General features: G+C 37.9%; 1 protein-coding gene across 6 annotated transcripts in view; it reads left to right on the forward strand.

Moving 5' to 3' along the window:
* SEMA5A (semaphorin 5A) overlaps positions 1–25,154 on the forward strand; it is a 318,391-nt gene that overhangs the window by 92,271 nt on the left and 200,966 nt on the right. For 5 of the 6 annotated variants that reach the window (XM_032118104.1, XM_032118127.1, XM_032118114.1 and 2 more), the window contains one exon: positions 8,025–8,223. In XM_032118104.1, the coding sequence (XP_031973995.1) occupies positions 8,091–8,223 (133 nt within the window). In that variant the 5' untranslated portion in view covers positions 8,025–8,090. Of the gene's footprint in view, positions 1–4,057; positions 4,094–8,024; positions 8,224–25,154 lie in introns of all 6 variants that reach the window. The other variant, XM_032118135.1, reaches the window with a different exon arrangement.

Below are 25,154 nucleotides of genomic sequence, written 5' to 3' on the forward strand. Positions count from 1 at the left end.
ACATTTGAAATGTATTATATTAAGTTTCTGTGAAAGCTAAATACCAGCTACTATCAAGTACTTTTATACAGTGATACACAAAATGACAGAGAACTGTTTTAAGTTGAATATATATTTTTTAAAAAACACAGCTATTTGAAATTGCTGTATCACTGTCTTCCTTCTGGTTTCTCTTTATATCCATGTACAAATTTTGGCATGTTTTTCAGTACAGTTTACAAATATAAAAAGTGTGTCCAGATGGCTACAGCAATAATCTGTGGTGTGATGATCTTCTTTTTTAATTATTCAACACATGTGACTCCAATCTCTCTGTTGCCTTTTCCCAATTTATATAGAATGCAACAGCTAAGCTTGAATTACTTTCTTATTGCCTCTTTTTTACCTGCTTCTGTTAACCTTGCCTTTGCTTGAAACTACTTTTATCCATCTTCAAGATTTGACAGAAATTTTCATCCAACTCTAATCTTAATCTTTTTCATCCTCTGCTCAAGTGATACAACTTCTCTCTTCCAAGCTAATTTTTTCCTATGGTTATCTTGGTGCATTGTCATCTGCTGCTCTGTTTCATGGATGTTCTTCCAGTCCTGAACTTGTGCTTTTAGTTCAATCAATCCATGTTTCTAAACCATTTTTTTTTGTGGGTTTTGTTTAGTTTTTTGGACAGCTTTCAAAACAGAAACTTTTTTGTAATTTAAGAGTATTTGTATTTATATAGTGAAGTTTCAGCACACTGTTAATGCAAATTAAATCACAGCTTTACTTGTAGTTGTGACTCTGGTCTCACACAGATTCCTAATTCTCACTGGTGAAATTTCAAAATTCACTTTTTCTGTGACGGGAAAGCTTGCAGTACAAGACTCAGACCTGAGCAGAAAATGGGAACATGGCTGTGCTTGGTCAGAGGGGCATCCAGCCCAGCATCTGGTCTTTGTCAGGAGCAGACAGCACGTGGCTCAGGGAAGAGGGTAAGACCGCAGCAATCAGCTAGTGGGATTTTTCCAGAACATAGTGGCAGTTTCAGGCTCAGGAATTTCACACTGCAAAATGGGAGTTTCTAGGTATTTTATAGCTATCAATGGGTCCTTTTTCTGAAGGTCTTCCTGACCCCGTTTTGAAGCTCTTTAATTTTTAAAAATGAACAGGACCCTGTGGTATGGACTCTGTTCTGAACTGCTATTACTCTCAGCACTTGAAACTGTGTTTCTACTACAGAACAGCTTGTGTTCTGTGTTTTTGATGGTGTTGACAGTCTGTTGGGTCCTAAGAAAATGTGTTTGGTTTGTCAGTAATAGTACCAACTGGAAAAGGAGCAGGCAAGTGTTGCGTAGGGAGAAAAGAGAAAATAAAATGCAGGGGTATGTGTGTCAATCCCTTAATTGCTACAGTTCTTCCTTCTCCATTTCCTTTTCCTGCCCTAGCTGACACTTCAGTTCTTCCTTCTCCATTTCCTTTTCCTGCCCTAGCTAACACTGCCATCCTTTCCTGGATCATTTTCTTTCACTTCATGCCTTTCCTTTGTCTGTTAAACCTCCTCTGTTTTTTTCTTCCACCTTTCAAACCTTTATTTGAAAACAATCATTACCATTTTATTTTTCCATTAAAGATATTTTGTAAAAGAAAAACTTTGCAGGCTTTGTAGCTTGTCTGAGGTGGAGAATCCTTCCTTTTATCACCTCATTTCTGATGGCCAGTCTAAGGATCACAGTTCAGTGGACGTCCCAAGCAGTGCATGGGGAAAGGTGCTCCCAATGACTGGAACAAGAGACTAGGTATGAGTGGAAGGAAACTTTAAGTAGGAGTCTGTGCCTTGGGAGGATATCAAAAAGGCTGAGGAGCTAATGGATAGCTAAGAAAAAAAAAGGATTTGAAAAAAGTGCTGAGATGTTGCTGGAACTTGGGCCTAGTCTGTGCTGATTTGACTTTATTCCTACCCTTAAGTTGCCTGTCGTTCTCTTCTGTGTGGGCCTGCTGGGTTGGCCTGTGCTTGCTCAGGAAGCTGTGGTCCACTGGCTCTACATCCCACTGATGAGGCGGAGAAGCCCACAATGTGATAATTGAGTTCCGAGGTGTTATTACAAACTCCTGGCTTCACTCAGGTCACTGTTCTTGAAGCAGTGCTTCCTTTGAACAAATCACAAGTATCAGCTTTTTGAGAAGTGCCGGAGAACTAGCTTTGATGACAGATTCTTCTTTTATTAGTTGTCACCCTCAGCTACAGATATTAGCAGTCTTTTGGCAGAATGTCACTATGAATTCAAGGATTGATTTTTGACTGCGTCAGTCAATGACAGCTGATGGCTGTCTGGCTCTTGCAGAACTTAAAATACATGCCACTGCAGAAATGAATGACAGTATTAAAAGTTGAAGCAACTCAGTAATCAGTTTTTTAATTGAAGCTGACTCTCACTTTATGCAAATACAAATTAGAATATGCTACTCTGCTGCATAGTAAACAGTCTGCATTGCTGGGTCCAGTGATGAGATGTGATAGTGTACAACTAGATTATTTCACTGAAGAAGATCTATAGCCTCCAGTCTCATCTTGATGTTGAGTAAGGTGATCTTTGAGCTGTTGCTCTAATCTAATCGTGTATCTGACTGATAGGCAAATTGTTTTTCTGAAGCTATACTGAGTAAGGAATCTATTTCGAAGTAATTATACTATAAAGAGGTATAGGTTTGGGAGTTTTTGTGCCTTTGACAGGAAACAGGATTTGCTACAGTAAAAGAGATTGCTTGGGTGTTTTGTTTTGGTTTTTTTTTGGGGGGGGGGGGGGTTTGGGGGGTTTTTTTGTTGGTTTTTGTTGTTTTTTTTTTTTTTTTTGGAAGAGCCCTCTTGATGCCTGCTTCTGGCCTCCAACCTTTTTTCCTTCTGGGCTCCAGGGCTTGTCACTACTGGTGAATTGAGAGCATACACATTGCCTTAGAATTTAGCTATTTTTTTTGGTAGGTGTGATGACAGAGTCTTTTTAATATATTCCTTTCTCCAACAATCTTCCTCTCAAATGTTTTGTATGAGTTTGAGGGGTTTGGTTTTAACAAGTCAAGAAGAATTACAGAAAGAGGCACTGAGCTGCATCGTAGAGGTATTAATGTACTCCAGTTTTATGAGCATATGAGTGCTGGTACCCTCTTTCCTGATTTGTCTATATGCTTACTATATACCCAGCAGTGTGGCCTTCTTTTGGTGAAGAGGAAACAACAGTTCTCCCTGTTTCCTTGTCACTTGCAGCAGGAAGCGTTCTCTTCTTTTAATAAATTGTAACAAAGGTACAGCTAGCAATACAGTAGACAAATTAGGTATTTTTCATAAAATTTTCATGACCAAAGATGAGATAATTATTACTATTTTAAAGTGTGTGCAGTAGCAATATGGGACAGTATCTTTCTTTGTATTCATAATTCTGTTCTAATGAACCCATGTAATGTATAGTGCGTTTCATTATTTCAATACTTTTTTTTCCAGGTTTGTGCTACTGCAAAAAGGTTATCTGGAGTTGTTACTTCACATGAGCAATTTTTTTTTTCAAATCTTTACTATTTTGGAAACTAAGATGTCGAGCAAAGTGTCCAGGGAAAGTGGAATGAGTCTCCTGCAACGAATTACAAGAGCAGTATCTGCAAGAGTAAACACTGGTGTGCGTGTAAAGAAACCCCAGACCTGCTTGTGAATGCCTGTACTCAGAATCAGTCCTGAAATTGGCATCTTTTAAACGTGCCAGAATGCTGTTAGTATACTTATATTGACATAAGCTCACTTCGTCTTTCACTAAAAGTGTAGTTTTAAACTGACACTTACAGAATCAGTAAAGATAATTATTTGAAAGCATCTTTTCTTTGGAACAGCTGCAGCTAGTGTGGCAGCTTTCTTTTGCTTAGCTGTGCACACTTTTTCTGTTTAGCAATAGGTGTCTTTTTTTGGCTTGGCTAAAACAGAAGTCTTGAATTGCTGTTTTTTTCTTCGTCAAATACTGTTGTTGGAGAAACCAAATGCTACATTTGTAAGATATAACCTTTGCCTGATGGGCCTCATTCGTCTTTATGTTTTTTCTAGGCAAGCTGGATCAAAACAAGGGGAATGAGGGATAGAGTAAGTGCACAAGACCGTTTACATACAGAAATAAAATAATATATTGAAATAAATTGCATATTGTAGCGCTGCTTATTCTGCTTTATTTTCATTTTGCATCCTCAGGTGGTTTTACAAACTTGTAGAATGCAATTTGTTGAAGTCTGAATAAAGGTCTCTGCTGGAAAAGTTATGCAAATAACAGGTCAATATACAGTCTCCCCAAATATTTAGCAATAGTTATAAAGCTGGTCAGTGTCACTATTTGTATATGTTTTGAAGAGTTTTGACCTGACCATTATTGTCATTGTTGAGAGAGATTTGCATATGAAAATTATACAGAAATCAGGGAAACCAGACTAATCTTTTCATGTTTAGGATTCTCTTGGCTTTGTCTTGTCTTGCCTTGTCTTATTGCTTCAGGCTAGCTATCACTTCTTGGCACAAAAGCTGCACTTTCAGTAAGGAGAACAGGTGATTTCAGGAAAGATTGTTTTGTCTGCTTCAAGCCTTCTGACTTGTTGCAGTGTTTCGGGTCTGCGTAGTGTGCTTCCACAGGCTCACTCTTACAGCTGTTGTCTTGGGCAGCGATGGAACTCGTGCAGTGGTCCTTACTCAAGGGTGTACAGAAGGGAGCAATCTCGCCCATATAAATTCTGTGGAAAAAGATTCAGTTTTGAAGTCTTTTCTAAGGTGTCTGTTCATTGCTTCGTGCTGTGGGTATATGCTGAAGGTGTTTGTTTCTTTGGAGGGGCTTTAATTGTATTTTTTGTCGGGGTTGGGGATGTGTGGGTCTTTTGGTTCTTGGGGGAGGAATTTTGTTTGGTTCGTTTTGCTTGTTTAGTTTGGGGATCTTTAAAAAAAAACATTTTTAATTTTTTTACTCTAGCAGTGTATTAGGTGCAGTCTCCAAACTCCTTTCTCTTTCCATGCACGCAGTTGTGTAATGAAGTGGACAGTGACTTAAAGAATTTTTGATGAGGTTTCTATCTAGTGCCTTGATTTACTGTTCTCTTGCCAGTTAGGGCCTCTGAAGGCTCTCCTTTCAGTTGTTGCAAGTAAGCGTCTCCTCACAGTTCCCTACAACAATATTTTTAAATTAATACATCTAAAACCACTAATAGACTTAAATTAATAAAATAGTGCAGTGCATTTAAACAGCTAGAGGTTGAGGTAGAGAAAAATTTAGACTGTTATTGTTTTTTTCTGAGATATATTGTCAAGTGCATTCACACACTTCTTTGTTTCTCCTTTCTCCTTGTCTTTGGATATTGTGATTGAGAGAAAGGAGTGCTTCCTGCCTCAGTTTTTGCCATGTGAGATGCAGGCAGTGAGAGGAAGAGTTCAGCTAGTACGGAAGAAAGTCCTTGGCCCCAAAATTCTTCCACAGCATGACTATGACATGTAAACAACTGTGTCAGAGACCACCTATGGCATGTCAGTAGTCTGATAGGAAAGAGGATACTGTATGGATTTAGAGACCAAGGAAAGGTGGTGGTGTGAAGGAACCTTTGTTTCTGTTACTGAGTTCTGTTCGGGGGGACATTTCAATTCAGGGAGGAGTCCTCTCGATACCTCCAGAGCACAAGACATCAGACCTGTTGACATTTACATCTTAGTCCTTACTAATACCATGATTAGTCCCATGAAGGTAATCATCCTTTTTGTAATGAAAACCAAGGCATCCATACCTGTGTACATATTTAATATTTGGATGAAGAGTAGTGGTGCTTTTCTTTCTTTCTGGAGAAATGGGATTATCTTTTTGTTGTGTTCTGAGTAGAGCTGGGTTTTTTTGAAACTTGGCTGCGATATGGAAGCCTGGTTACATAAAGACCATGGGGCTTCATTTACAGCCAAGGAGACAAAGAAAGCTGTGATTTCAGTACAAATGTTTCATTCTTGTTTAATTCCTTTCCATTATATTCACACATTTATGAGTATTTCTGAGACTTTCAAAATTAAAAGAAACAAAAGGGTGTTTTTTTGGTGTTTTTTTTTTTTTAATAACATGAAAATACCATATTCCTAGGTGTTGGGATACTTGCTGCTGTACTGTGTGCAAAGAAAAACAGCTTTTGAGACCTTCATGAAGGTATTAGACCTTCATTTTGCTTCCTAAATGTACAAACGTAATCTTACAGAAATATGAATTAGAAGTAGCTGTTAGTAGTGTATTTGTATGATCTGTAAGTTAGGAATAGGAATGCTATAACCCACATAAACTGGGCGAATTTGTGTAAGAATAGTGCATAATACATTTAAATATCAACCTTGCAGAAAATGGACTATCAAACATTGGAACAAGTGCTTTATGCACTACGTGCTTCACTACCCAGAATTTCTATGAACAGATACTGCCTGTTGTGAGCCACAAGCAATTTGTAGGGCCACAGTCATACTGGTACATGACATCATAAGATACTGCTTAGGAAGGTAAGACTATGAATTTAATTGCCTAGAAGCTTCCTCCCCTTCTTTTCAGTGACTGAAAAAAATTTAGCAGAGAAGCTAAAATTGACTATTAAATGTGCTGCTGAGATGTATTATGTCTTTGATGTATTTATTTTAGTTTAAATTAATGAGGGTTAGAAGTGTCCAGGTCTAAGCTGGAAGGCAACTAAAGATGGCAAAATAAGGTGGTAAGAGAAGAGCAGTTTCTCTTATGAAGGCTGGTGCTAGTAATGTTAGGGACCAATGTTTACTGTCCATCCTGCCTTCTGAGTGTAGCTTTTGAAACACACTGCTGTTATTGTGGAGTATCCTTGCATTAACAGCCCTTTGTTTTATGCATTTAGGATGTTTATTTTACGTAAATAGAAAGTTTCCACCTTATTAAACAGCACACTATAATTCAGTGAGATCAAACGTATTACAAGTCAAAATTGCTGATTTTCTTTTCCTAAGTTGCTCCATAATTTAGCAGAGTGACTTTTCTGCCTTTATGGAGCTGTCTCAGATCTCTGGTCTTCCCTCATGAAAGGCAGTGATGTCTCATATCTGCGTGTTATCAGCATGCAAGCCTGTGTGACTCAGTAAAGCTGCTAGTGGTGAAAGTTTCTTTCGGGTTGTATGATGAGGTTGTTACTGCTTGGAATGTTTTTAGTGATAAAACTAAAGAAACTGGCTTGGATCTAAAATTATATTGACACTGTACATATTCTATTACTTATTTAGGTGTCTGGTTATTGGATGTTTCAAAAGATCAGGGAGTTGAACTTCAGCTTTATTCTGATTCTAAATGAAAACCATTGCACTGTTGATTGGTAGCTTAGTTTTACTGAAAAGGGGTCTTCATCATTTGAGTCTGCAATTCCGAGCCTTGTCATCAGTCTTGGCAAATGGATGGGGACTAAGCCAGTGTCAGAACCAGTGACCCTCACTGCTATAAAGCAGAAATATGTGTCAAAGCACTGAGGTGAATCTTGTCCTACCCCTTTCTGTGGTGTTACATCCAAACTCTACAGACAGGCAAAAAATACATGCCCTAGGGCTGTTGTTCTCTCAAAGCAGTCATTCACATGAGGGTACAATTCCTTTTCTACCTTGTGCTTGGAAGAAGTCAAAGCACTCCTTCGTCTCTGAGGAAAGCAGGGCAAGGAGCAGTGGATCCAAGTGAACAGGGAAGATGATTTAGATATGTTTTTTCTATCCAAGAGGATAAAATAAAAAATGTTGGAGAATATTCTTTTCCCCACAAGTTACAAAATAAAAAAGAGGGGGTAATGAATATCAGTTTTTTAATCCTGCTTGGTGATAGATTGATTTTCCTAAATTAGGTAACTGATGATAGTTTTGTGAAGTAATTAGAGGAGCAGCTGACAGCATACTTTTGAGTAGTCAAATGCTACACAGAAAGAAAGCAATATTGTTGTGTTTTAAATGTCAAGAATTGTCTAATTTTTTCTGTGGTTTGCTCTTGTTCTTAAATAAATTTCTTTGAATTCTCCAGGTGCTTTTCCCACATGAGTGCAAGAAGAGTAGATAGTTAAAAGAAGTGACTGCTGTGGAGGACAGCATGACCACCATGAAAGGAAGCTGCCTCCTCACACTGCTCTTGGCAGGACTTGGGGTGTTAGGAATACTGGAACCAACAACAACAGAAGATACCCACTGCCACAGAGCTGAGCATCCAATTATTGCATACAAAGGTAAGATGTAAGTGACAAAAATCTTTTCCAGGACTAGGCTGGAGATTGTGTAATCACTTCATGGAAACCTCTGCTTTTAATGTAGAATGTCATGAGAAAAATAGGTGCATTCAGTGCTGTTAGATAAAAATCTGGGCTGTATTCTATGGAAATTAAATACAACTAGGCTTGTTCAGAATTTTTAACTGAATGTATCACTTAAATGTGGGTGACTCATTTTCCTTTGTGATTAAAACCAGCCTGTACTGTTGCATGGAGTTATTCCTTTCCAAGTGCCCAATTCTACATGTGTACTCTTAATTTCATGAAGTCACTCTTGTCCCCTTCCTTCACCCTGTCTAGGCCTCTCTGGGTGGCAGCTCCACCCTCAAGCTTATCAACTGGTTCTCTGAATTTGGTGTTATCTGCAAACTATACAGAGAGTGCATTCTATTGCCTCCCCTTCTTGATTAAGGTGTTAAACAGGATGGGTCCCGGGATCAACCCTTGTGTTATTCCACTTGTTGCTGGCTCGGGTGGAGTAAGGGGTGTTGAACATTTGCTCTCTAACTGGTAGTTCTGGAACCCCTTCTGCTAAACAACAGATGCCTTTGATACCTTAGTTGTGATATTGAGTCCCTCAGCATCATCCAGGTCTGCTGCCGCTAGGTTACCTGTCCAAGTCAGCAGCAGGCTGGTATTTTCCCTGTTCAACCTTCCATTACTACTGGAGCAGTAGAAGCTGTTCCACTTGTCCTGATATTCCATGCAAGTTGTAACTCCCACTGAATTTTGTTTAACCTGATGTAATCCCTGCATGTCCACATGGTCTTTCTAAATTCCTCCTTGTCCCTGCTTACGCCTGATACACACAGACTTTTTGCATTGCAGCTGCACCACAAGTTCCTTCCTTCACCAGGACAGTCTCTTCATACATGTGGTTGTTTGTCATCTTGAGTATTGGGGTGGAATGTGGAGGAACAGTTGGAACAAAGTGAAGAATACTTGGAGAATATTTTCTGTAAAAACCTGAGGCAGTTAATAACTTACCTGACCTTTTTTTTTTTTGTTTATTTGAATTGAGATATTTCCGTTAGTGTCACAACTTAAAATGAGTTCCAAACAGTTTGCAGTTATGAGGATGTAGGGATTAAGATGTATTCTATTACGTACTGCATTCCTCCTGTTTTTCTAAGAAAGCACATGTGTAAGTTTTTTGTTCCAATGAATTAAAATTTATTGAATTTTAATTGAGAAAAGATTTGTTTCCATTCTTTTCATAAACTTAGAGAAAATAGTGTTGTGTTTTTTACAGAAAGTGTTTTGTTCTGGCATTTTAATGGTTTAATAATAGTAATAGTACCAGCTGTCCTGTTCTTCAATACACTGGAGAATGAACTCTGTACTCAGAACAACAAACCATCTGTGTATTGTGAAGGAGGGACCTTTATCACTCACTTATTGATGGGCTAAATAGTATGAGTTATTCTGATGAAATATCTGGTTTCCTTAGCATTCATATTGTGCGTATAATTTAGTTTAAAATGCTATTCTTTATCAGAACACGCATACACAATATTGTAAATTAAAGTAATTAAAGTAGCTCAGTTAAAATTATGGCACTTAGCTTTTTAATTTCACAAACTAAGAGATAACTGCATGTACTTTTTGGTTTTGTATATGCAACTGTGAGAGAAAATAATTGAGACTCATTACCAGTCCTGTGTTCTAGGAGTTGATTAAAAATGTGTCATTTTATGAATCTAATTCAGCCACTATTTAGGAGAGTTTCTTGAATTGACACTTATCCTGCCTTCTAGACTTCTCTTGTTCTCCATCATATTTAATTTCTAGTGATGTTCTTCCAGTTCTAAGTCACTATGCTAAGGCTTTTTAGGGACAGAAGCCATCTTGTTCCAGTTGCATCTTTTGGTATAGCCAAAGGTAGTGTCACAGTTAGAGTGTACTGAACAAAACCTATTTCTTTTTGCTGTAAATATATGTGGGAAATAGAATTATATAGCAACATTTATGGTCAGATTTTTACTATGAGATCTAGTATGATTTTCAATGCCAGAGTTCCTCTTGACCTTTGTGGTAAAAATACCGTTAATTAGTACATGTCCATGACATACCGTAGCCTTTATGAACGGACATGTCTTGAAAAATATTCTGACAAGCTGTAGTTCACACTTCACACAATAATCTGTTGGGAGTCCTTAGTAACTATTACAACATACATCTAGAAACATATTTGCAATGCAGTATACAGCATGTGATAGCTGGGTAACCTAGTTGGTGTGGGCACATGGCATTTGACTTGGAGTTGCAGGATTGACAGTTAATGGAAAACAGAAGTTTTGAAACCCCAGGAAAAAGTGCCTGAGAGGTTTGTCTTTGATTCTGTATGTTAGGAATGGATTACTTGGGGTATCAGAGTGTAAGAAGAGAGATGTGTGTGAGAAGGCACTCTCCGAATGAATCCTGCAATAGGGGTTGGCAGGTTTCAACCAGCCATCATGCTGATATCCATATTCTTCCTCTGACATTTGCTGACTTCATGAATGCCTATAGGAAAATGCTCTCTGTATTTATTGATGTTATTAGTGCTGCTAGACCAACATCGAGTTGAGAAATCAATTTGTAACAGTTAAAATCCCTTTGAGTGCTGCATTAATGCCCTACTCTGTAAAGTCACCTAACAGTATTAGATCCACCAGAGCTAAATACTGTGTGGGATGCTGAACATCAACCAAGGCTTTACAGAGATGTCAACACTTTTGTTTTATTTATGACTGATCAAAGCTTTTTTTTTTTTTTTGTAGTTTCTGGTATGCCAAAGTAGCAATGTACTTATTTGATTTGTCTTCCTTTGAGAGGTATGGTAGATGGAGTATAAACTATTAAATAAAACTAATGGGGTGAGAGTCTGGTATAGTGTATGGATGAACAGCTGCAAAAAAACCTAATAAAAAGACAAAACAGTCCCCAGGAGTTGTCACTGTGAAACATGGAAGAGGAGTATATCTCCTGAAAGAGCTTACTTTCTTTCCCACTGCCTATCAAAAATTGCTCACGTAGGTGATGATTCTGTCAAGCTACCTTGTGTAGAGATGCATATAACTATTTCTAGCACTGATTTTTCCAGCTAAATAGTTTTTAGTTGAAGACTGTGATATATCTTCTGATAGTAAATGGCAAGAATTTAAAGTTGAGAACTTTTACTCAAGTACTTTGTTTGTGGTGGAAGAGGAAAAAGAAGATGCAGTAGCAGGAGATGCACACACTTTGAAAGCATTTTTGACATGATCTAAAAGCTTTCATTTTATGTCTCTCATACACAGTTGCAATAACCATGTTGCAATTTGTTTATCTGCATAATTAATATTAGGACTGCATAATGCACCTTTTTGCTCTCCCAGAATCTATAAATATGAAAGTCTGCTATAGATCAGAAAATGTTGCCACTTCTAAAATTTCTTGTCATAGAGCTTCCTTAAACTAGAATAAGGCACTTTGTGTCTTCCTTGGAAGCTGGAAATTTCCTTTTCTCATAAATTAAAGTTGTTAGGAACTATCACAGAAAACAGATTTATATAATTTATATATATTTATTTATATAAAATAGACCTGCAAGTATTGGAGGGATTGACAGGATCAGCCCAGGAGTGTGCAGTTCAGTGTTTCATGTGGTGAAACTAACTGATGGTGCATGGTCCCTCTATGACATTCCTTTCTCTCTCTCTCTCTAAGGAGGAGACTGCCTCTAGATGTGCAAAAATGTGCTAATCTCTTGAAATGCAGTCTTAATAAAAAAGTTAAAAAAACCCAAAATCTGTCTGCATATGTTATATGCATGTACTAAGAATTCATCAGCTATACTAACTAATTCCAGCAGTTGGAGTCAAGGGGTTATAAATCAAGTGTAACATAGAACTGGGTGAATGGAAAGAAGGTGCAGGTTACAGAATGGATACACAGAGCTCAGTGTAAGATCCTTGATCTTTACACACGTTTCCATATGTTTACAATATGAAAAGAAAGAAATTATGCTTGAAATAGCATAAGAGTTAAGAGAGAAAAAGGATTTAAATAAGCTACTCATTAAAAATAGTCTTACAATTTTATTTCTATTAAATTTTATTTTATTTGGATATACTTTCGTTTGCATGTAGATATGAAATGTTAGCTCTGTAAGTGTATTAGGGATTACTGATGGTCTGCTTCTTGGAAAAAAACATTCCCTTATTATAGTAAAGGAATTATAGTGTAGTGTTTAACCTAAACAGTTAGAAAAGGCTGTAAAAACCACATTTGCTCTATGAGACACAATGATGCTTTATAAAGGTTGAACTCTTCTTAAGCAAAAAAACCCAAAGCAAAACAATTGACTGGTGTAATGTTTGTCTAAATATTTCCAGCATTTCATAGTCCACCTGCTCTACAGAGCCTTCGTGGTAGCTCTGTGTGGACCTGACATTTTATTAGATTAAAAAAAAAGAACAATACCAAAAATGAAAACAATCAACAAAAAGAATAAAAGTAGTTACAGTGGCAGCTTGTTTCCCCAGACACACACATTTGCTGAACTTGAAACACCAGACCTGTCAAAACTCAGATGAAGACTCGTTCTGTAGACAGACCCCATCCTTGAGGTAGAACTGAAGGGGCTGTCACAACTGCTCAGCAGCGTGTGGGTGAGCTGGAAAAAAAATTGACCCAAATCCAGTTTCAGCTGTGAAATTTTAAGTGTTGACTGTCCTGCAGTTTACCTGCATAAAGTTGCTTTTTTAATCAGAAGTAAAGTGCAGTTGTGAACTTGACTTAATTGGTACTGAGAGAACAGCAGAGAACATTTGCTCTGGGGCAAGTCTCATTCTTCTAGGCTCCCATAAAATAATCAGAATTTAAAGTTGTGCTGTCTCAACAAAAAAACATCAATTTACATAATTTTAGAAGCTATATTTAGCGATAATTTAAATACATACTGGGCTGTAACAAAGTTATCTGTTGAATAAACATGCTTAAAAATAGCATGTCTCAATCCATAGAAGAAATGAATTTAAACCCTTCATTTCAGCTTGAGGTTAACCAGAAAAAAAAAAATAGCACAGTTATTTTTGATTTCTTGGTTAGAGAATCCTAAGAAATATATTATTTTAACCTTATTGTCTGACCACCACAGAATTCCCTTACTTGATGTTTGTCTAAGTAATATAGACTCAGGGCATCGCTCTGCTCATTTTGTCCTGTGGTTTGTGTACGGAGTGCATGCACTTAACATATGCCAAGAGGAAATAATATGTGGGCTGAATGAAGAAGGATAAATGGCATATGAACTTGTTTTTGTTTGTACTCTTCTCTTTCCCCTAATCTTGTTGCAAGTTTTCTTTTAAACTCAATAGTAGTCTACTATGCTGTTTAGTTTTTACTTCTTTTTCCTTCTTTTTCCAGTTTTTCATAAATATATTTCAAAGGCCTCCTGCCAGAAAGTGCAGTGGGATTAAGGTGTATTGCTTTCCATTCCCTATCACCTTTTGGGTTTTTCCTTAAATGAAGATGATTCATCAGTGAAGAAATGTTGATTGCTAGATACTGCAACTTTGGTTTGTCTAGATGATAGGGCTACGAGATTGATTGTGCTACCTTGCCAAGAACCAGCCCCTCTTAAGGAGAAAAATAATTCCTTGACCAGTTCCACTTTTTTTTTTCAATTGAGTCATGTTTGTCTTTACCTTTGTATAGGAGATTAAGCTCCTGCTATGGAATAGCAACCTTGAACTCTTTACTGTTAATGAAGAAAATATCTTTAGAGATTGAAGGTTACTATCCCCCTATATTTCCCTAAATCACCCCCTGTCATTGGTGCCCAGTCCCATAAAAATGAGGAAGTGGCAGGGGCTGAATTCTCTAAGGAAAGGACTTGCATACCAGCTACTTTTTTCTTTCACCCTGAAAGTGATCATGTTTTTAAGCAAGCATCAATTTAAATTGATTTAGCATCCCAGCCAAGTTCTGGACCTTCATGTAATGCTAATAATTTTCGTAATTTTTGATAAGATAAAATTATCAGTGGCTACAATGGCTAGTGAGCTGTGCAAACATGTCCTATGAGCCTTTCCATGGCTGATTTGTTCCTTATTGCCCTAATGTGGCTGTTTAGAGCATGTGCAGTTCTCTGGTTGTTAACAAAGAAGCAAAATGAGTGAGAGGCTCTTGCTGCATTCTACTAGCTCTACAAAGTGGGCAGATGGAATTAAAATCTGGGGTTTTGGTACTTTTTGTTTTTTTTCTTCTTCTTCAAAAGAGCTGCATTTTTTGCTAAAAGGTTGTAAATCATCCAAACTGGGATCTGTTAAAGAAACAGATCAGCAATCAAGAAATAGAGTTCATAAGCAGATGAAGTTCTGTCATGTTTTTTTTGTGTGTGCTTAAAGCAAGAGGGAGCACAATATTGCTCTGACTTTTTTCTATTTTATTTTTTTTTCCCCACCAGATAGAATTTCAATTTTTTTTCATAAGAAAAGACTGGAGAAAAGGGGACTCAGGTGTGACCTTATCGTGCTCTACAACTGCCTCAAAGGAAGCTGTAGCCAGATGTGGACTGATCTCTTTTCCCAAGTAACAAGTGGTGGGACAAGAGGAAATGGACTCAAGTTGTGTCAGGGAAGGCTTATATTGGATATTAGGAAAAACTTCTTCATTGAAAGCATTGTTGAGTGTTGAGCCAGGTTGCCTAGGGAAGTGGTGGAGTAGCCATCCCTGGATGTATTTGAGACACATGGAGACGTGGCACCCTGGGGAGCTGGTTTAGTGGTGACCCTGGCAGTGCTGGGTTAACAGTTGCTTGATGTCTTAGTGATATTTTCCAACCCAAGCCATTCTCTAATTCTAAGTATCCTAGACTACTAGTTCAGAAAATATGTCAACAACTGCAGTTACTGGCCATCTGATCCTGGACAACTTTGTTTTCATACTTGGTAGTGACACAGTTACTGGAAATACTCATTCCAGTGGTCTTCCCTTCCAGATCCTGTGCAGTGTTTTTTATGGGGCCTGTGTTGCAGTCACTTGATGGCACCTTACTGCCTGTCACTGAATGTCACCTTCTGCTGCCTTCTCACTTTGGCTGAGAGATTGGGGAAACCCTGGCCCATCCTTGGGCCTTGCTTGGAGCTCTAAAATTTCCAGGAAATCTTAAGAGGTGGAGAAGAAAAACATTAGTTAATTTTTTTTTTTTCTTCTTAGTTTCTTAAATAACCTTATCAAGACACTTTCTGTTTATTGCATAGATTGGGTGGAAATAGAGAACCATAGCCAGTGCTTCTTCAAAGTGGGGGTTTTTTTTCACGTGCTTTCTTCCCTGTCTTCCTTCTGTGGCAGTGTTTGCCTGCTGTTGACAAGACTGTTGGACAGTGGGTAGCAGCTGATTTTGTGCAGCTGAGCATGGTAGATGCTACATGACAATTTGTCATATTCAGGTTGGACCAAACTTTAACTTGTCGTAAGCTTGTCTTTCCATTTCCAGTGCTCACTTCAGATTTTGTTTTGGTGGATTTATCACTCTTTTGTACCACTTCTGAGAATTAGGAGGTGGCCATGTTACAGCCAGCTCTACAGTAAATCAACTAAAGTAGTTGTTAATAGTGACAAAACCCTGGAGTTTAACAGTGCCTTTTAGAACAAAAGTAAGTTCTACAAAGAGAAGTGTTAATAGTAGTGTTGTGGTTCTTCCTTTTCTTTTTCTTGCTTGTTGCTTTCTTTTTTTTTTGGCTTTGGGGCATCTTTTTGTTTTTGTGGTAGGGGAATGGAGGGGGTGGGGAGTATATTCCTCTTTGATCTCCTGGCTCCAAACTCTTGGAAAGATTAGTGTCAGGCTTTGCTCTCCACACCCTTTGTGTTTCAATATGTCTTATTTTGCTGAGTTTTGTGTTTTTTCATGAAATATCATCAGACATGAAAATATTTTATGAGCCCATAAAATTGGGCAGAATTGGTAGGATCGACAAATTTTATTTTTCTGAAACAATGTAAATAAAAAAGTTTAGTATGTTCATAATCCAACATAAGTAAGGATGCATTATTGCAAGATGGTCAATTCTAGAAAAAAGTCTTGCTAATTGAAGCATAGATATTTTCAACAAAAATACCAGGGCATAACTGTCTGTGGGCAGTTGGCTTTATGTTTCTTCTCCCTACAATACATGTATTAAAATTGAGCAGATTTCTTTACAAAACTCTGTCTTGAGACTAAATACTGATTTCCCATAACTATACGACATGATTTCCTTCAAAATGAATTCTTTGGCTGGCTGCCGAAGCCAGCATTTAAGTGTTAAAATGTGAAAGATTAAACCCCTCTGAAGAGAGTGCATGACTAAGGATGTCAAATGTTTTTCGTGGTCAGTCTGTCCCTCCGTCACATTCAGGAAGATTGGCAGGAGCAGCACAGGGGCCACAGCTGGTAACCGTAAGGAGTAGCTGCTCTCCCTGGGAAGAGCATTAGGGCTCTGTGCTGGATGAAGTGTGAAGTCAGTGGTTTTTGACTCTGCTGGTAGCACTGAAACCACTTTTATCTAGGTGGGGGTTCAGTCTTTTTTCCCTTACACTTTCTTATATTTGTATGCAATATGTGTGTTTGAACAATGAAGCATAAACAATTCCAAACCCTTGTTCAGAAAAATAAGAAATAAGTAGGCATTGCAGCAGATGTTCCTGTCTCTTCCCTGAGGGCACAGACAGTCAGAACCCAGATTCCCTTTAATTATCCCAGTAATAGACATATGCACACACATAAGAATGCAGCAATATGTACTTCTAGCTGGGGGAGCTCTGGCAGGGCAAAGAAAACAGGAATGCAGGCTAGATTTTAGACCTTGAAGGTTAGAGTGGATTGTAAAAACAGGTGAGGGACCCAGGGCAGGGCAACTGCTGTGACTGCTTCTACCCTGCCTAGAGAGCAGTAGACAGGCGGCTGGGGCAGCTACTTTGTGCCTACTGAGAGAATCAATGAAAGATGGGAGTAGCTGGGCAGAAGGAAGTAAGTTTACCATAGTCTTAAGAAAGAAATTCAGGTGTTCACAGTTAAAGTCAAGAAACATGAACTGTAGGAAGTATGCTTCATTTTCTCTTTTCCCCATTAATAATAAATTACTTACAGCCCTGCCTCATTACCTCCAAAATTGTTCTGAAGCTGTAATAGCTGTTCATAAAACGAATGTGCAGTAAACAGGTGGTGAACTTTCTGGAAAATATCAAGAGGTTTATGGTCTTGGGATTTGTTTTATTATAAATGATTTAAAGTGGAGGGGAGCGTGAGATGCTAGCAGAGCTTCTAGATAACGCTAAATATAGATATTTATTTCTTGGCTTCTGCAGTTCTCCTTGTATGGAAAAGCAAGCTTCAGGACTGTATTAACTTTTATTGGTTAGTAGAAGGAAGGCAGGTGACTTGTTTACGTGATCTAGAGACCTCCAGAATACTGCATCTTGAAAGGGATCTGTAGTTTTGAGGTTGCTTTGTCTTTTTGTTGGTTCTTTTTCCTTTTTTTTCTTTTTTCCTTCCCCCTTCCCTATAAGCAAAGATGAGCTCTGAACTGCAGATGGAGATCTGACATGTTTTCATGTTTCCAAAGGAGAACCAAATGTAATGTGGTAAGACTTAAAAGTGGAATCTTTTAGTTTGTGGTTGCTGATTTAATCATTCTGGGCAACTTTGTAACTTCATATTTTCCTTTATAGAGGATTGGATTGCATTAAATAACCCTGCCTAAACAAAATTTTTATTTTTTTTCCCTGGCGGGAAGATGAGATGTTTTGTTTTCTTATATCTTCCTGGATGCCTATTTTGGAAACTGTAGAGTTCCTACTGTCTAATCACTAATTGTGATTATAGACATTTAGACATTCTGTGTCACTAATAGACACAGAATGTCTATATTTTTCAATGAATTATTCAGATTAAAACATATTCATAATTTCTATGAGAAATATTTTTAATTTTCAATTTTATTAAAAATAAGGGATTGACTAAACATATAAGCATATTTTCTCATGTCCCAGTTATGATGTCTACATGCTCTGTACACAGCCCTGGTGTAAATGAGTTCTGTATTGCAAGTGCAATGTCTTTTTCATTAAAGTGCAATACTGAGTACTGTAACAGCTCCATCTGTCATAATCCTTTCATTTTACAGAAAAGCATAAAACGGTGTCAGGGGATGCTGTTTTCTTGTTGTTGAGCTAGTGCTCTTGTCCTCATATGTTGTGTTCAGCCTGCTTCTGGTGCACTCCATTTAGATTGTTGAAGCCTTCTGGTAGCACAGACCATTAGATCTGTTTACATCCATGGCCCTCCTTAGGCCTGACATATGGATGTTTGTACCTTATCCATGAAAAAGTGGATATGCCAACTATGTTCTAGTAACAGGTGGACCAGGAGTTTTGCTGGAGCATTGAGCTAGGATTGTCTTCTCACTTTTTACTTTTTCTTCTAGAAAACATTTGTCTCTTTCTGTGAGGTTTAAATGTTAGAGATTTGCTTTTTCCATGTTTGTTTGTTTGGCTAAGGTTCTCAATGCAGTAGTCTGTCCTTCTTGTGTATGAAAAATTACAGAAAAAGCACCTTCCTGATGTCTTTTAATTCATCCTGGTGGTGTATATATGTGCCTGGTACTTTATGCCATGTTAATTGGGTATTTTCTTGCTCCTTCTATGTAACTTCAACTCTGGAACCAAAATGAAGTGCTGGTCCTGCCTTTTGGCTCTACTATTGTAGGATGCATTAATAATTGTTTTGTCTGCCCCTGCAATGCATACTAAAGGAAGACAGCATTAGCAGCCATGTAAAAAGAGTTAATGAATACCCAGAGTGTTGACCCAGGGCTGTAATTGTATTGGGTGTGCCTGGCTTTGCATCCCATAACACCTCTGGATGTACAACCTAGGCAAGGGGCACTCTACAGAATCTCCCTGCGGGATTTTCTCCAGTCCTCTTGTGGAATAAATCTCCCCAGTCACCGTGGGGATGCAGTTCTGCAACGAGCATAAGCAGACTGCATAAGCAGTCAAGGTCGTAAAGCTCAGGAGGTATATGGTCCTGGAAGCAGATCTAACAACATAATGCTGCCTATAGAAAGCAAATGTCTGCAATGAAAGCTTTTGGAAAAGCAGCCTGTAATGGGCAGGCCTTCTCTGCTTTGCAGTGAGCTGCTGTCTTCCAAGTGCTTGGCTTCTACCATGGGCCTTATGGAAGAAGAGCAGGACAGATGTTTGTGCTTAGATTTAGAAATTAGTATAGTTAGCATATTGGTTTTGCTGGAGTATTGTAACCCCTAGAATGAATCTTTTCTGTAAGAGATATCAAAAAAATATTTGCTGTGTTAATTATTGTTGTTAGATGAGGGGTGTTTTTTTTGTTTGTTTATGATTTCTTGGTCATATCTTTGATTTTCTTTCTCAAAAGAAAAAGAAATTTTAATGATTTCATGGTTGATGCATCCAACAGGAATAAACCCATTGGGAAAAGTCTGCTCTGGCCTGTTTAGCAACAGAGCTGAGCTAAGGCTAGCATAGTAATTTGGTTCAAAGTAAGTAAAAATAAAGCATGACTTTACAAGTATGTAAAGACTTTATGAGTAGATGAAGAATAACGTGCATTTGCATGGGTTTACACACTTTGTACCAGTAACAGAACCACCATAGCTGTAGTGGAGCTTCGCAGCAGCCTGAGGAGTGCACAAAGTAGTTTGTTCAGGTGCAGTGTAGGTTTCTTTCCATTACAATGACAACCACTCAAGTTGTGATGCCTAATCTAGAAGTTTGTTTGCAGCTGTGTTTTCAGAAGCTCGCCTGAGGGAAAAAAACACCTGTATATGATATCTTATATTGTCAATTACATGTTTGTAAGTATAGCTGGTTTCTACCTAGTATTTACTTTTTTTTTTTTACTTATTGATCAAAATTATTTAAAACATTATTTAAAAGTCATTGCACAGAAATGCTGAGCAACACATGCCTTGAATAAGTTCTAGCAAAATAAGTTATACTTTTGACAAACTACGCTTCAGCCCCTTTCTGATAAGAAGGGGTGTGAATTTTGATTGGTTTCAGAAGTAATACAGCTGTTCTTTTGCTGAACTTTCTCGAGGGAGTCCTCTTTTTTGTTGGAACCTGTGGAATAGTGTTTGCACGTATTTCCTTTCTTCACTTGAGCTGTGGTGCCTTTTTTCCTTTCATCTGCAGTGAGTCAATGACTTACCAGCAAGGGTGTGTTTAGTACATTTCTGTGAGGAGAGAATACAGTGTAAAAGAGGTAAGAGAGACTGGTGATTGGAAGTGTAAGAAAAAAGTGTAGACAAAAGTGAATCATAAAAGATTCTGCAACAGGCTCTGTCATACCATTTTTCTTGCCTATTTTCCCAACATGGAAATTGTTATCCTGAAGTGGTTCGGAGTGAATTTATTATTCACAGATATATTTATAATATAATGGAATTTTAAAATGAGAACTTAACAGTCATGCTGAATTGATACCAATGATGTGCAGAAATGGCTGAAGAAAATCTTGTTTTTCTCAAGTCTTGTTTTAAGATAGAGACTGTGGAGTCTTGACGTCACAGCAGAGCATTTTCGAGTGCTCCTAACTGTGTCCTTCAAGCACAAATGTTGCAAATAAATCCCCAGACAGGACACACTGAACAGGTGGATCTCCTCTTGCCAGCCCTGACACCTTGCTTAATAGATTTCCTCTGGGGTTAATGGGGCTGTCACCAGGGCACCGGGGGTGATGTAATGGAGTCAGTGTGGCATATCCCTAGGGAGACTTCTGACATGTCTTGCTGCCTTTGAAGAGGATCGTAGTGTAACTTGAGTATCACAGGAAGAGATCTAATTTAGGCTAAAATTATTATACAGCTTCAAGAAGATGGGATTATTGTATCATCCTTAGATTAGATACGTTTAATTATAAAATAACTTCAGCATGCAGAAATATATTCTAATTTTCTTCTGATAAGATTAGTGAATTTGTCGTACTGATGCCACCCAGAGACTTCTGTTAATATTGCAAATCTGCTAGTTTTCAACTGTGGTGTTGTTGTTGTTGCTGTTACTGTGGTGGTATGGTTGTTGTGGTATTATTATTATTATTGCTATTGTTGTTGTTATTTTGCTAACAGTTTCTTCAAGAAGGTGCTACTGTGCATATATTTAACTTTGTGCTCACTATTTTCAAAAAGGACACCATGGCATGAGGTGTCACATACATACACCATAAACACTACTGAAATTTTTAATATCTATGTTAATTTTTAAATGAAATCAGGAGGTCTTTATTGTCTTTTGACTTTGTTATTTGCCAAGTTGTATTATTATTAAAGATCACTTCTGAATTTGGTTCTAAACATACCACTTTATTCCTTGTAAGTAATTTCTCAATTTATTTTACTGTTTACTGTAGCTCTACTTTGAAGTGCTGAATAATGAAACTTAGGTTAGAGAGAACTTTGCAATTTCATTGCAAAGAACTGTAGAGCTCAATCCTTGGCAAGTCCTTGGACAATGTAAACCAAACAAGCCATGGCCTGTTGGGCAGATACTAAATTTAAAGTAAAACAGAGACAGATTTCTGTTCTTTCAGGATTTTTTTTTATATGAGTATCTAATGTCCTTCTGCCCAGCTTTGATAGTTACCCTCCTTTGTCTTTAAACCTCTTGAGGAGACTTCCTTGACCTTTCCTTGGAGCTGAGTGGAATTTGGTGTGTTTGCTTTGCTGTAGATTTATGAACCACGACAAACTTTGTTTTATATTAAATCTAAGCTATTAACCCTCACCTCCAAAACCTGAACCCCCCAGGAAAACCCATAACATGTGATTCCCAGCGTGTGAAAGAGAGCTGTAGCTTTCTCAGATTTTTTTTCAATGTCCGTCTTTTAGTTCCATGAGAAAGTGTTTCTTTTTGGAATGTTTTTGAGTTACAAGGCCTGAAGATTTCAGTCCTATAATAGCAATATTTTTTTTTTGTTTGTTGCTGCTAAGGTTAAGTATGTTTTGAATTACCTAAGGGGCCTGGTGTGTGTTGGTAATCAGCAGTTGTCATGACTGCATCTATACCGTGATAGTTTTCCCTGGACAGCTTTAAGTCCTAGACCAATTTCTGCAGAATGGCAAACATGCCTACGTAGCTTTAAAGGAAAAACAAATCCAGGCCGAAGGTGTGTTTCAATAAGTGTTTTCAGTGTCAGGTGTAAGAAGAGAGAAGTCAATAAAGGGCGTGGTGTTTTTACTGTAATTCACATGAAGTGAAGGCAGAGGAAAGGGAGGGGAATGCCAGGAAGGGGAGGATTAGGATTGGAAAGGGTAGGGATGTTGCTGTTTGTCACCTGTGACCAACAATGCAGTCAGGTTATGTGTTGGCAGGGCAGCTTAACTGCCTTACACATTTATTTATTTATTGTGCTGTTGTAGTACACAAAATGTACAGCTATGTTGTTGTGGAAAGCTTGTCATGTTGCATCTGCATGAAAACCATTAATAAATTGAAATTATTGCTTCTTACTACTTTACCCTTACAGTTTAATTGGAAGAAAAATAATTTATAGGCCTTTAATAGCTAATTATGAATTTTTATCTCTAAGGAGATAAGTCATAGCAAAACTAAAAAGTCTTGTTTCACCAATGGATTTTGAGCTAGATTTCAATGTTTTGTTGAAAAGAAGTTTAATTATTCTGTTAATTAGTTACATAAGCTTTTATTTTTGCAGTGTACTTGGGGTTTGGTTTTTTTTTTTGGTAGGCACTGTTTTTTTGTTCATTTTCCCTTACGGAAGTATCATGAAGTTGTAGCTTTATCTCATAAATGCCTATTTCTGTGTGACACATGCTGCCACAGTGACACACAAGAGAGAGTTTCAGAGTGTTTTCTGAAAAAAGAGAGCTCTAGCAGCCATTTGCTCTTCCTGACCTTATTCCCTCAAGCAAGAACAGTGCTTAATGCAACAAAGACAGGACAAAATAATTTGTATTTTGGAGGGGAATCTGATTTCAGAGAGATTTCTTAGCAAGTCCTCATTCTTTTTCTCTAGCCTGGGCTTGCCTTGCCCTGCCTGTCCCCTGCTCCCTTGCTCCAAACCAGGAAGTGGTCTCAATCACCTGCTTGCTGTACCTTGAAGCTTTTTTGTGTCTTGCTGAGACAGCAGGACAAGTGGAAGAGAATTGAGTCTTTGAATCTCAGTCTTCCCTGTAGTCTTCTGGCACTGCAAAACTTCTGTGCACTGAACTGTCCCTGGCCTCCCAGGCTGTGGGGAGCCACTCCTCTCCTCTTCTTTCAGAAGACCCTGGGTCTCACTTGTCCTACCAATATGGAGCTGAGGTAATTCCATTCTCAGCTGCTTGTCTTGTCTCTCTTTCAGAGACTGATGTTTCCACAGTGGGTCAGGCTTTGTTTTTGTTTTGTTTCTCTTTTTTGGTTTGGTTTTTTTTAAAATCTTCTTTCTCCAGTAAGTGAGATTCTTCATGATTTACCTCTGGATTTCCTCATCTTCATGTCCTACCTAATTTCTTAACTTTTTAGAACTTTGCAATTGGTTGTTTCATATTAAATGCATGATTGAAAAGTTAAGGTTGCAAAATCAAGTACAAAAAATTTAAGAAACACCTCTTTTATGCTTGCCTGTGTAGTCCTATATATATATATTTAAATAAATATAGATAAGTAAGTATATATAAGGCTATACAGGCCTGTAATGTATATGAGTGTTTTTCCTCCCTCACAATCCTGCTGGGTTCTCTGCACAGCATCTGCAGTAATAGCTGATGGTAGCTGTAATCACAGTTATCTAATATGTGGCCACATCCCCTTTCCCTCCCAGTGTTTGAATCCTGGTGTGAGCACCTATCCAATGCAGATGGAAATCAACAGTGAATTTAACTGCGAGTACTGCAGAACAAGTACAAACTGGCATTGCGAGCCTGAAATTGCCCAGATGCATACAGGCTGACATTAAAAATGCAGAAGTTACTTTTCTGACATCCAAGTGATTCTACTTCACAGTTCCATCTGTTTTTCCAAAGTATATGATGATACAGCTTCTGCACAGTGCATTTAATGGTTGTCTGCAATGGCTGAACACGTTTTGACACAGAATAACATGTTTCTCCTGGGCCCATGGATAGCTCTCTTGTGCTAAAACTTTAAATTAGGAACAAATCATCCTGAAACAGGCACCAGACATGGATTATTTCAACTGAGACATTTGCAAAAGCAAAAATATGCTCATGAGTGAAGAAGAGAGCTTAGAATGTATGTTGTTAACCTGAGCTGCAGCTGATGATACCAGTATCAAAAATTGCACTTCTGCAGCACCCTCAGGGGGATTGGTTTTGACTCCGTGTTCTAAATGGTCATGACCATGTGCTCGCCTTTGGTCTTTTAATTGACTGTTTCACATGTGTAGTCTTCAAACAGACAGTCCCACAGCCCGTTGTGCTGTACGTACATAGCCCTCTTCATCTTTCACGTAAATTCCAGAACACTGCTTTGAGACTACATTAAAAAAAAAAAAAAAAACAACTTCAATCAATGTCCTGAGAATTACAGAACTCTAGAGGATGAGGTTTTTGTACAACTGGTCTTTTTTTTAGAGAGCCATTTCTATTGTTACAGCAATTTTATGTATTCTGTGTAATTTAAAAGAAGTAAAATTTAAAAAAAAAAATCTTGCTCTGTTCCCAAAATACTGTGTTTATTTAGCCAAACTGTTGTGTGTCTAGTTAGTGATATGAATGAAAAAAAGATACACTAGTAATGAAAATATTTAAGGGTTTGATTTGCAACTATTTATGTATATTTAAGTTTGAAAGTAGGAATAAGTTGTATTCTGAATACAAGTAATGCCCCTTGCTGATTTTCAGCAACTGAAATGCTTGTCTGCACTGCTTAATGTAGCACTA

This window comes from Corvus moneduloides, chromosome 1, assembly GCF_009650955.1.
Source record: "Corvus moneduloides isolate bCorMon1 chromosome 1, bCorMon1.pri, whole genome shotgun sequence".
In the NCBI taxonomy this organism is placed as follows: Eukaryota; Metazoa; Chordata; class Aves; order Passeriformes; family Corvidae; genus Corvus; species Corvus moneduloides.